Raw genomic sequence first — 12,400 nt, 5'->3', positions numbered from 1 at the left:
TTTTCCTCTGTTACTTGCCTGCTGTTTGTGTGTGTGTGTGTGTGTGTGTGTGTGTGTGTGTGTGTGTGTGTGTGTGTGTGTGTGTGTGTGTGTGTGTGTGTGTGTGTGTGTGTGTGTGTGTGTGTGTGTGTGTGCGCGCGCGCGCGCGCGTGTTTGTGCGTGCGGACGTGCGTAGGTGCACCTCAGAAGTTGAACTGCACCGAGGTGGAGTCACCGCCCCCTAGTGGTACCACATGCAATAATAATACTTACTTTGTCATGACTGATAAATTGTCTCTTGTCTTTCTTTTAATCATTCATCAGAGAGGTACCAGTATATTCAACAAACCGCCAATAAGAACCAATGCAAAGGGGTTCAAATGTACCACTATATCAAAACTAGAAAAACTCAAAATAATTGTTATGAGCTGGAGCAGTGAATTTTAATTTTGCTATTCCTTGTTTGATGGTTTCTATTAATCTGTTCAATAATTTTGTTATTGTTTTGTCCAAAAGCTTTAATTTGTTTTAACCTACGAGCTGAACATCATAATCATAATTATAAAAAACTGTATTATATGAACTGTATTATCTAAGCCTGTATTTGTTACTTAGGATCATGAGGATTCCATTTGTTTTTTATTTTATTTCTTGCATTTTATTGCTGATTCTTTTGTTTGTATTTTTTTAAACATGATCAATAAAAAATATTAATAAAAATACGGGTAAAGGTTACCTCCCCTTTCTCTGCTATGCCAGCCCAGAGAATTTGGCCCGACCGACCATGAGAAAATGAGCTACGACCGTGTGAGCTCAACCCACATTGTTCTTTCACGGAGAGACATCATAGCTTGCAACTTGCAAGCATGGGTGGCAGTTGCTCAGTGTTCGGATGTGCAAATTAACACAAAAGTATATTTTCAGTTCCTTCCTCCGAGCCGCTGAAGTACCGGTGGGTTAATTTCATTTTCTCTGGAAATGTGCCAGTCTGCGCCAAACATTTCACCGACGACTGCTTCCTCAACTTGGTCCAATACAAAGCTGGACTTGCTGAACGTCTGAAAATGGAGTCCGGATTAGTACCAACTCTCCTCGGCTCAGATTCAAACCTCGGACGAGTAAATCCACTACCGCTATATCATTGTGTTGCTTTGCTGTGTATTACCTTGTTATCCTTATAATGTTGTTGTAGCATTAGCTCTACAGCTAACGTACAAGTTAATGTTTGATGTTAAAGTAGATGGCATCAGGTATGTGTGTGTGAATGCACACACACAAACACTGAGTGTTGGACAATTCTTTGTTATTTGGATAACCGTTCTGACTGAGCGTGCACCTCTGCAAACCAGGGGGATCACACGAGAATGGGCAAATTTCAGCAAAGGGGGTACGGGCACTGATCTCTACTACCAAGGGAATGTCCCGAATCTTTAAGAATGTCTGCGCACCCTACTACAAATGAATACAACTGTATTTTACCAGCTACGTGACCGCAGTAGTTCTAGCGTTTTACTGATGAGGAGATAATCATACATATGGAGCGATCCAGGCCACCCGTAACCCGTGTTTTCACAACCCTCTACCAGATCGATGACCTCCGTTACAGCTCGTAACTTATTGCCTAAAAAGTGTCACATAAACGCAGCATAATGTTATTCATCGATCTGGTACGAGTTCACCGGTAGTGAGTTGCGGGTTGGACTGCCATTCGAGGGCCCACTCATATTTTCCCCTTCACAACTGATTCTAATCAATGGGTTATTAGCAGGTTTCTGAAGACCATGATGTAATTGTATTGCGATGATGAGATGAACTTTTAGGTTGTTATGCGAACAAATGAATTATGTATAAAAAAAAAAAAGTATCATGCCATAGATCTAATCTTAACTATTAGGCTAATGTAATTCACTAAACATGCTTATCGCATGTCCTCTTGCAACTTGCATCTGGAATACATACAAAGTAATACATTGAGTACTAATTGGACCTTGTTGTTTCTACACAGGCCAGCACATCAAGTGCTTACATTCAGCTGCTTCTCTCATGCGATGTTGCCTGCCATACAGACCACCTGGAAACACATACTGTTGTAGGCACACAGCTATCCTTAAAGACTTTTCCGCCCCACGTTACAAGTGAAGGTATGTACTTTTCCACCTTGATTAAATTTACTTTTGATGTAGTAGATTCTAGGCAGCATAGATTCTAGGCTGATGCTAGACTCTAACTGCGCTAAAAAGCCTGGTCCTCTTTGGAAAAGCATCATGACCAGCGCCCTGCTAAAACACGAGTCAAACTTGGGAGTTGTATTTCAAAGATTGAATAAGTCCAGAGCCCAGAAGGGTTTCAAGACGGATGCCACATGAGCTGGTTTATTATTCTCAAACATCAATGAATTCAAAATGTATAAATGTTAGCTGATCAGCTTACAGGGAAGGACACGTTGTCACTTGCTATTTTCAAAATAGAATAAGTGCGCTTGTCTCGCATGTCGTTTTGTGCTCGGATCATTTTGCGCTGGTGTTCGTTCAGTGTCCTTAACCTGGCCAACCACTTGAGCTTTGAGTCTGGGGAGGAGGGTGCTGGAGGAGACGACCCTCTCCAAAACTGTGAATCTTTGTCAGCAGTACACATTTTAAACCCTCTGCGTCAATGGTACATACACATACATTTAATTTGTGCAAATACACACTTCCTTATGCAAACAGTGTAAAAACAATTACTTGGTCTTTTTTTTCTCCCTCTGCAGAAGACTGCGATGCCTTTGGAGACCGTAGCACGCAGCGCGGCGCCACCTCTAAGAATCTGGGTGTGGACGCCCCTGGCTCCTCCCACATGTCCAGTCACAGCGGGGAGCTGAAGATCCTGAGCGTCTACGGTAAAGGGGAGGGCCCTCTGGCGGTGGACGGCCATGACACCCTCTTCACCGCGTCAGAAGTGGAGGCCCTGAACTCGCTGTCTGCGGACCACAGCGAGGCCAAGAGCCTGGAGCGCGGCGAGCGGCTGGTCTGCCGCAAGGAGCTGAGTGTGCAGGTTGGAAATCATCTTCTTATTCAGCATCCAAATGAGAGGCTTCCTCTTTTATAACTCCATCACACACCCTTAGAAAGCACACACCTTTATGCTTCAGTATACGCTGCCAAATATACCTGTCTTATGCCCAACTTTTTCCTTGCATTGTCCGCATGTTTACACTGACCGAGGTCATTTACCGGGTTGATTTCGCACCCCAATTTACCCTCTCAGACCCTACAGATATATCGGCGGTTACGTTTTGATTTAAACGCGATGATTTAAACCGCAAAGACAGCTTTGCGGTTCAAGGGGCAGGACTTGGGCAGAGGTGTTGCTGCATTGTCTCTACAACAGAGACAGCGCAGCGATATCAACACGAGTTCTTCAAACTGGAGAGATACTGAAATCCGCAAGATGCTGACCATCATGGGAGAGAAGGTGACGCTGTCGCATTTAACGAAGGCGGGGAAAGATGGTACGATCTGCCAGAAAGTACCAGAATAACTTTCCTTACGATGCATGATCAGCAAAGTGGTCAGCCAAAGAAAGAATATGTTGTCGTTTTTGCGCTCGTAAATAGTTGATTGCGTTTTAGCCTAGACTCGGATGTGAACTCATTCTTTCATGCGAGTGTCTTGAATCAAAAGGAAAAAAAAACATTCAGAGTATGACATTTATGGTTAAGACAGGTGTAATCTCTGTGCGTAGCCCCGCCTTCTCCAGTGAACCAAGAGAGCTGGCGCCGTGCCGACGGGGGATTTGACCCCCTCGGTTTTACACAGGCAAGACAGTGAAATTGCAGGGCGTTCAAAGTCGAAACCGAACCGCCTTGGCAGTGTACAAATGCGTATTATGTCCTTAGTGGGGAATGACGACTATTCCGTGCAAATGGAAGAATATGTCTTGTGTGTGTTTCCTTGTTTATGTGGAAAGCAGCAGACCCCAGACACCATTTCAATCAAGGTTGAAGAGGATATTGGTGGAGGCATGCCCGCTGTAGGTTAGTAATACACATTGCATACATGCAAGCAAACGACCTGGATCAACTGAGAATGTACTCGATTCTAACTGCGTTGAAATGCCTGGTCCTCTTTGGAAAAGCATCATGACCAGTGCCCTGCTAAAACACGAGTCAAATTTCGGTGTTGTATTTCAAAGATGGTATCAGTCATGGGCCCAGAAGGGTTTCAAGACAGATTCCCCATAAGCTGGTTTATCATTCTTCTCAAATATCAATGAATTGAAAATGTATAAATGTTAGCTGATCAGCTTACAGGGAATGACGCAATGTCACTTGTTATTGTCAAAATAGAATGTCATGTTGTGCTCGGATCATTTTGCGCTGGTGTTTGTTCAGTGTCCTCCACCTGGCCCACGCTTGAGCTTTGAGTCTAGGGGGGAGGGTGCTGGAGGTGACGTCCCTCTTTGAACCTTCTTCTGCTGTACACATTTTAAACCCTCTGTGTCAATGGTATATTTAAATAGTTTATTTCATGTGTACAAATACACACTTCCTCCTTCTATGCAAACAGTGTATCAAAACAATGACTGTCTTTTTTTTTCTCCCTCTGCAGAAGACTGCGATGCCTTTGGAGACCGTAGCACGCAGCGCGGCGCCACCTCGGAGAGTCTGGGTGTGGACGGCCCTGGGTTCTCCCACATGTCCAGTAACAGCGGGGAGCTGAAGATCCTGAGCGTCTACGGTAAAGGGGAGGGCCCACTGGCGGTGGACGCCCATGACACCCTCTTCACCGCGTCAGAAGTGGAGGCCCTGAACTCGCTGTCTGCGGACCACAGCACGGCCAAGAGCCTGGAGCGCGGCGAGCGTCCGGTCCGCCACGAGGAGCTGAGTGTGCAGGTTGGAAATCGTCTTCTTAAGCTACGTTTGCATGATGATGGTCTGTACAGAAGACGAAAAAGTTGCGTCTTCACTTTTTATTCTGGTTTAAACAAGCGGTTTCGGGAGGAAGACTGCGTGCATACGGTGACGCAAATGTCTGTGGAATTCAATTGGGTATGCATCCCAGGAAGCTAGGTGGTGCTGTGATACACTATCACACAACACCACCATGTCTGAGCGTATGTGTAGAATCTTCTTTCTCACGAAAACCGAAACATAACTACTAGGGATGTCCCGATCCGATATTTGGATCGGATCGGCCGCCGATATTAGCAAAAAATGCATATCAATATCGGATCGGCCTGCATGGGAAAATCCCGATCCTGACTACTGATCCAGTTTTTTTTTTCAAAACTCCGGTCCGTGTTTTCGAGCGCACCAATGTAGGTAATCCATTCCAGTTTTTTTCAGCTTTTCCCCCCAAATCCGGTGACCTGATGTGGGATGTCCAGCATCCCACTTGTCTGTGCATGTCCCACTAAGGATTTAAAGTTATCGATAAAAATGCCAATTCAGTGTGTGTGTGGTAATTTGACTATTTGCTACTCAGGTTTTGTGTGTGTTGCTTTTATATATAATGTTATATTGTTTACAATATTGTTTACACTCTTGTTGTTCAAGAACAGAGTGTGTGTGGTAATTTGACTATTTATTATTTTGTCTATTTTGTGTTTATTTAACCCTGAATAAACAGGTCAGCTTCTCATTACAAACTATTGTGGATTATTCAAACTAACCTAATTAAGTTGGCTAGTTGTTCTTAAGAGTAAAACCCTTTTCAACATGAGTAGTACAACAAAATAAGTAAATATCTTTCATCTTTAATACATGCTTGGATCGGCCGGTATCGGTATCGGCCGGTATCGGTATCGGCTGATGCTAAAAGCTACAATATCGGATCGGAAGTGAAAAAAGCTGGATCGGGACATCCCTAATAACTACAGTTCCTTCTCTGTCCAATAATACTATCTGTCCATATCCTGTACATTTCGTGGAAAGACTCCTGTAAGTTTATTAGAGCTGCCAGAGCAGCTTGACGGTCCGTCACATGGTAATAATCCAACATGTTTGTTTATTTCCCTGTACTGGCGCATGTATGTGACTTAAACGCGTACGCGACGTGAGCAGATCTGAGCAGAGTTTTGCGTCTTGGCAGTGTAGACGTAACGCTACGGCGGTATTCAAGTTTTCCACTCTGGAGGGTGGTTTCAGATTTTTGCGTTTTTAAGCACCGAAAACGACGTCACCGTCTAAACAAAAGGCACTTCCGATCAAATATTTTGTCATTTTTACCCGCAAGCGTCCTCGTGTAAATGGGGCCTTATTCACCATCCAAATGAGAGGCTTCCTCTGTTACAACTCCATGACACTTCCATAGAACCCCTCATCATCAATGGTGAGGAAGTAGAGAGGACCTCCTGCTTTAAGTTCCTGGGGGTTATGCTCTCAGAGGACCTGAAATGGGTGATGAACACAACTGCCACAGTAAGGAAAGCACAACAGCGGCTCTACTTCTTGAGAATATTGAGGAAAAACAACCTGTCTCCCGAGCTGCTTAAGTCTTTTTACCACTGCTGCATTGAAAGTGTGATCACTTACTGTATCACTGCATGGTACGTCAACTGCACAGAAAAGGACAGGAAATCCCTCAGTCGGGTCATGCTGAGAGAATAGTTGGACTTCCACTGCCTCCCCTGGATGACATCTTTAGGACGCGCTGCCTCCGCCGAGCATTTGGCATTTTAAAGGATGACTCACCCCGCAAACCATCTCTTCACCCTGCTACCCTCTGGCAGGCGCTACCGGGCCACTACAGCCCCCACCTCCAGACTGCAGAACAGTTTCATCCCCAGGGCCATCACAGAACTTAATAATCACACTACACTCCACACCCTCAACCCAGCACAACTGCACTTTTGTTAGTGGTTGCACAAACAAATTTCGTTGTGTATCCAATGCACAATGACAAATAAAGTCTATTCTATTCTATTCTAGAAAGCACACCCCTTTATGATTCAGTAAACGCTGCCAAATATGCCCGTCTTATGCCCACTAAGGGTGTGCATGGGTACACGTGTAACCGGTTAGTAAATCATAACCGCGATTTAAACATGAGTAGTTTTAACTGGAGGCATACTGATGTCTGCATGCTGCTGACCATCATGGGAGAGAAGGTGACGCAGTCGCATTTAACTTAGAAGGGGAAAGATGGTACGATCTACGAGAAAGTACCAGAAGAATTTCCTTACGATGGTTGGTCAGCAACAGACCCCGGGCTCAACGCCGCCCTTTGTGACTGGATCCTGAGCTTCCTGACGGGCAGACCCCAGGCAGTGCGGATAGGAAAGGCCACGTCATCCACCCCGACCCTCAACACCGGCGCACCCCAGGGCTGCGTTCTCAGCCCTCTCCTCTACTCCCTGTTCACACATGACTGCGTGGCCACACACAGCTCCAACACCATTGTCAAGTTTGCTGACGACACGACCGTCGTCGGCCTGATCACCGACGGCGACGAGACGGCGTACAGGAAGGAGGTGAGAGCCCTGACATCTTGGTGCCAGGACAACAACCTCAGCAAAACTAAGGAGCTGATTGTGGACTACAGGATGCGACAGGGAGCCGAGCACGCCCCCATCACCATCAACGGGACGAGTAGTGAGAGTCGGCAGCCTCAAGTTCCTCGGGGTCCACATCTGCGAGGACCTGACCTGGACTCACCACGCCGACGCCATCACAAAGACGGCAAAACAGCGGCTCTTCTTCCTCCGCGGGCTGCGGAGGTTCAACATGGACTCCAGGATACTCTGCAACTTCTACGGGTGCACCATGGAGTGTATCCTGACCGGCTGCATCACCGCCTGGTACGGCAGCTGCTCCGCCCTCAACAGTAAGACATTACAGAGGGTGGTGAAAGCTGCCCATCACATCACCAGGACGGAGCCGCCATGTATGGAGGACCTCTACACTCAGCGCTGCAGGAAGAAGACTAACCAGATTATTAAAGACCCTCATCACCACCGTAATAAACTGTTTAAACTGCTCCTGTCTGGTAGACGCTACCGCAGCAGTGCACCACCAGACTCGGGGACAGTTTCATCCCACGGGCCATAAGACTACTGAACTCCTAAGCTACCTAGCTCACCACTATGACACTTTATAACTTGCCATTTTATAACTTGCCACATTATACAAGTCGACATCTGGATAAACACGTCTGTTTACGTTTTGCATTTATTTAGTTTTGCATTTAGGTCTCTGCTCTCCTACTTGCATTGTTCATTTCATCTTATAGTTAATTAAAGCTTTTATTGTCCCCTAAGGGCGATTTGGTTTGCAGCAAGACATCATTAGACAACATAGGACAGAAAGTACAACATGACAAACATACAGATAGCATAAATAGTGCAGTGTGTATACAGGCATGCTGATAAGCATCCCTGCATGACATACCCATGTAAATCAGAATAATAATAACTACTATGTGTCAAATAAATAAAAAATGAAAACAGGAAACACTTTCTGCTCTCCGTGGAGTACCTTTCATACAGCAGGCAATCATACCTCACACTGGGCACCAAAAACACCATGTTGGCCCAGAGCTCTGAAACCTGAGTTCAGTAGAGAAATGGCACTGGGAACCAATATATATCCATTGGTTTTAACTGCAGGGAATCTGAAACGGGACTTAGAAGGTAACAACTGAAACTCAGGATGAAGAGGATGACCATTTGCTGATAACATAGATTCTGCCTTTTTTTGGACAAATCTATTGTACAGGTCAGACTGCTTTGCTTGACACCTATGATTTTGTCACCGGCCTTCACTATTTTGGCGAGTGAGGCTTTATCCTTTACGTTCAGATTTCCATACCAGCATATTATAGAAAAAGATAAAACCGTTTCAATGTATGATTTATAAAATATTCTCTTAAAGGTCCCATGACATGCTATTTTATGTATTCTTTAATATAGGTATTAGTGGGCAACTAACACAGTATTCAAAGACGTTCCCTAAATTCAGCCGTGGTGCAGAGTTACAGCCACTCCGAGCCAGTCGCACATTGAGCTTCCCCCAAATGCGCTGTTTCGGTGGGCGTGTCAAGGAGGAGGGTGGGGGTGTGGCCCTGAGCAGCTTGCAGCCACCATGCGCTCTGTTTACAGATGATGTATCGCAATGGCGAGGCGCACACCGTTTAACCGTGTTCTGTAAATATTCTATAGAACACACGGGAGTCCTGGAGCTCTATATCTAAATATTATCATATAGCCTACACAGATATCTATATCATATAATATATATTATCACGGCCAAAAGCTGTGTGAGCCGATATTATGAATCTCAAACGACCGCGTTGGGTTCTCCGACGTTCCTGGTTCTTCAACGTCCACATCAATGTGAATACACACACTGTAACGCAAGTGTTTCTTGTTGGTTCTTTGACTTGTCTTGTATTTCCACAACGAGACTGTCGTGGGGGTTATCTGAGCCATGGTTGAGAAGGAATTGGGGGAAAGGAACTTTGGTTTGACTCGCTGAAGTACATGAACTGCGACATGCCGCCGGTTGCCGCGAGGCACCATCGCCCGGCAGCGGGCAGCCGGCAGCGCGCGGTTCAGTCGACTTCAGGTTGATGTGAAAGTGGAAGAACCAGAGACGTCGCAGAACCCGACAAAGTCGTTTGTGATTCATAATATCGTCTGGAGGCGCACACAATATGTTATATGATATAGATATCTATGTATTATATGATATTATTTAGATATAGAGCTCCAGGACTGTAACGCAAGTGTTGTACACTTCCTTGTTATTTGGATAACCGTTCTGCTGTTGGTGTGATGGCGCATAACACGAATGAATGAATTGGGGGGAAGGAACTTTGGCTTTGACTCCCTCAAGAACATGAACCACGACATGGAGGAGAAAGGGATTGTTGGCGGCGAATGTCTCCCGCTTGAGCCCCGCTGAGGGACCACCGCCGGAGGCGGAGGTGCATAAGCGCTGCCCGGCAAAGATCCCTTTCTCCTCCTTGTCGTGGTTCATGGTCTTGAGGGAGTCAAAGCCAAAGTTCCTTCCCCCCAATTCATTCTCAACCTTGGCTGAGATAACCCCCAATACGAGTCTCGTTGTAGAAATACCAGAGACGAGAGTCCGACGTGATGCGCCATCACACCAACAGCAGAACGGTTATCCAAATAACAAGGAAGTGTACAACACTTGCGTTACAGTCCTGGAGCTCTATATCTAAATAATATCATATAATACATAGATATCTATATCATATAACATATTGTGTGCGCCTCCAGACGATATTATGAATCACAAACGACTTTGTCGGGTTCTGCGACGTCTCTGGTTCTTCCACTTTCACATCAACCTGAAGTCGACTGAACCGCGCGCTGCCGGCTGCCCGCTGCCGGGCGATGGTGCCTCGCGGCAACCGGCGGCATGTCGCAGTTCATGTACTTCAGCGAGTCAAACCAAAGTTCCTTTCCCCCAATTCCTTCTCAACCATGGCTCAGATAACCCCCACGACAGTCTCGTTGTGGAAATACAAGACACGTCAAAGAACCGACAAGAAACACTTCTGTTACAGTGTGTGTATTCACACACACACACACATGTGGCGCTCGCACGGTCGAGTCTCATTGGCGGGCCAACGTCTCTGGGCAGGCCAGGCAGAGTAAGGGGAGGAGCTGAGATTCCTCATGACGTCATGAGCACAGATTTCCAAATCAGCGCGCTTGAGCCTCCGTTTTTTCAAAAGGCGAGCAGAACAGCTAGTGCTCGTTTTACACCAAACGCAAGTTTTAGCCACTGGGGGACCATAGGCAGGCTAGGGGAACTCATATTTATGTTAGAAAACCTCATAAATTGAGATTTTCATGTCATGGGACCTTTAAAAAATCCAATCCTCAACTAAAGTCTAAATTAAAATTCCTTAACAGATTATCTACTAAAGTGTGTGGTTGAATAGTGTTAAAAGCTGATGAAAAATCAACAAATTAAATTTTGCCATGAGTGTTGCTACCTTCAAGGTGCTCAAGTATCAGGTTAAGCAGAGTGGCTGTAGCATCCTCAACCCCTCGCCTGGCCCTATAAGCAAATTGTTGTGGGTCCAATAGATTCTCTGTTTTGATAAGGAGCACCTTTTTCATTAGTTTTATTATACACTTACCTTTTATTATTATATATATTTTGTTATATAAGTCTCACCTTTCCTACTTGTGTTTCTCATATACACTGTTGGAGGAGCCCAAGACTAGAGAATTGCATTGCCAGCGACTGCTCTGTAATTGTTGTGCATATATATGACAATAAAAACATCTTGAATCACTACAGTTTGTACACACACTCACTCTCTCGGTCTCACACCCACACACACACACTCTAGAGCTTAGAGAAATCAGAGTATGCAATATATTGTCATGAGGTGTAATCTCCCTGCGAAGCCCCGCCTTCTCCAATTATTTAAGAAAGCTGGCTCCGTGACGAAGGGGGATATTACCTCCACAGGCAAGACAGTGTATTTGCAGGGTGTTCAAAGCCGCGACTGAACCGGCTTGGCAGTGTAATAATGTCTGTGTCCTTAGTGGGGATTGACAACGATTCTGTGCAAATGAAAGAATATGCCTTGTGTGTGTTTCCTTCTTTATGTGGAAAGCAGCAGACCCCAGACACCATTTCAATCAAGGTTGAAGAGGATGTTGATGGAGGCTTGCACGCTGGAGGTTAGTAAGACACATTGCATCTATGCAAGCAAACGACCTGGATCAACTGATAATGTATTAGATTCTACCTGCACTAAAATGCCTGGCCTCTTTTGAAAAGCATCAGGACTGGTATGGGAGAAATGAACCATTACTTTTATATTAACCATGAGTATTATCAGGCCTATATATCATATAGGTACATTAATAGTGGAAAGCAGCTAAAATCATCTCTGAATTCATAGGCATACTATGGGACTCGGCACGGTGCCAGAGAGTCTGGGGTCAAGGCGTACTGACGTCAACCTAATGTTTGGATTAGATTTGCGACCGGCTGTCGTCAGGCATACGATATGGAGAACAGCTCTGTTTGTGAGGATAAAAAGCCCGGGATCTTATGAGCGTTAGTGTCTTTGCAAACCTGACTCGGCTTTGTTGTTTCTCGTTTGCGGGTAACAATAAAGTCTCTGTCAATACTTGATCCGGACCCCTCGATTTTGTTTTGCTCTCTCTTAGTTAGTCAAAGTGTTAGAACTCGGTTAATTTCCACCACACCGACACCCTGCGAATACACAAGGACTACTATAAAGTTTATAGTAGAATGGTTTACATCTTCTTCATGGCAGGTGTCAGGAATGCTGTATCCGCTCTGATTCCCAGTATAACTACGGTATTGGTAAAACATGTGATCGGATGCAACGGATGACCTGGGTTGTGTCTTGATGACCTCCCCACATCCTTGAAAGGCGGAGACGTAGCGGTGCCTTCTCAGCTGGAGGCTTTGACCCTTGACCCC

General features: G+C 45.4%; 1 protein-coding gene across 4 annotated transcripts in view; it reads left to right on the top strand.

Moving 5' to 3' along the window:
- Nucleotides 1-12,400, top strand: part of LOC130380440 (zinc finger protein 431-like) — a 46,657-nt gene that overhangs the window by 15,410 nt on the left and 18,847 nt on the right. The window contains exons 1-6 of one of the 4 annotated variants that reach the window (XM_056587646.1): nucleotides 757-931; nucleotides 1,985-2,120; nucleotides 2,729-3,012; nucleotides 3,931-3,994; nucleotides 4,569-4,852; nucleotides 11,559-11,625. The exons of 1 other annotated variant lie outside the window; for it this stretch is intronic. In XM_056587646.1, coding sequence (XP_056443621.1) covers nucleotides 872-931; nucleotides 1,985-2,120; nucleotides 2,729-3,012; nucleotides 3,931-3,994; nucleotides 4,569-4,852; nucleotides 11,559-11,625 — 895 coding nt within the window. In that variant the 5' untranslated portion in view covers nucleotides 757-871. Of the gene's footprint in view, nucleotides 1-756; nucleotides 1,098-1,984; nucleotides 2,121-2,728; nucleotides 3,013-3,930; nucleotides 3,995-4,568; nucleotides 4,853-11,558; nucleotides 11,626-12,400 lie in introns of those variants that run through there. 2 more of the 4 variants (XM_056587643.1, XM_056587644.1) reach the window with 2 other exon arrangements.

Source organism: Gadus chalcogrammus, chromosome 4 (genome assembly GCF_026213295.1).
Source record: "Gadus chalcogrammus isolate NIFS_2021 chromosome 4, NIFS_Gcha_1.0, whole genome shotgun sequence".
In the NCBI taxonomy this organism is placed as follows: Eukaryota; Metazoa; Chordata; class Actinopteri; order Gadiformes; family Gadidae; genus Gadus; species Gadus chalcogrammus.
This window is presented reverse-complemented; position numbering and strand designations above follow the sequence as displayed.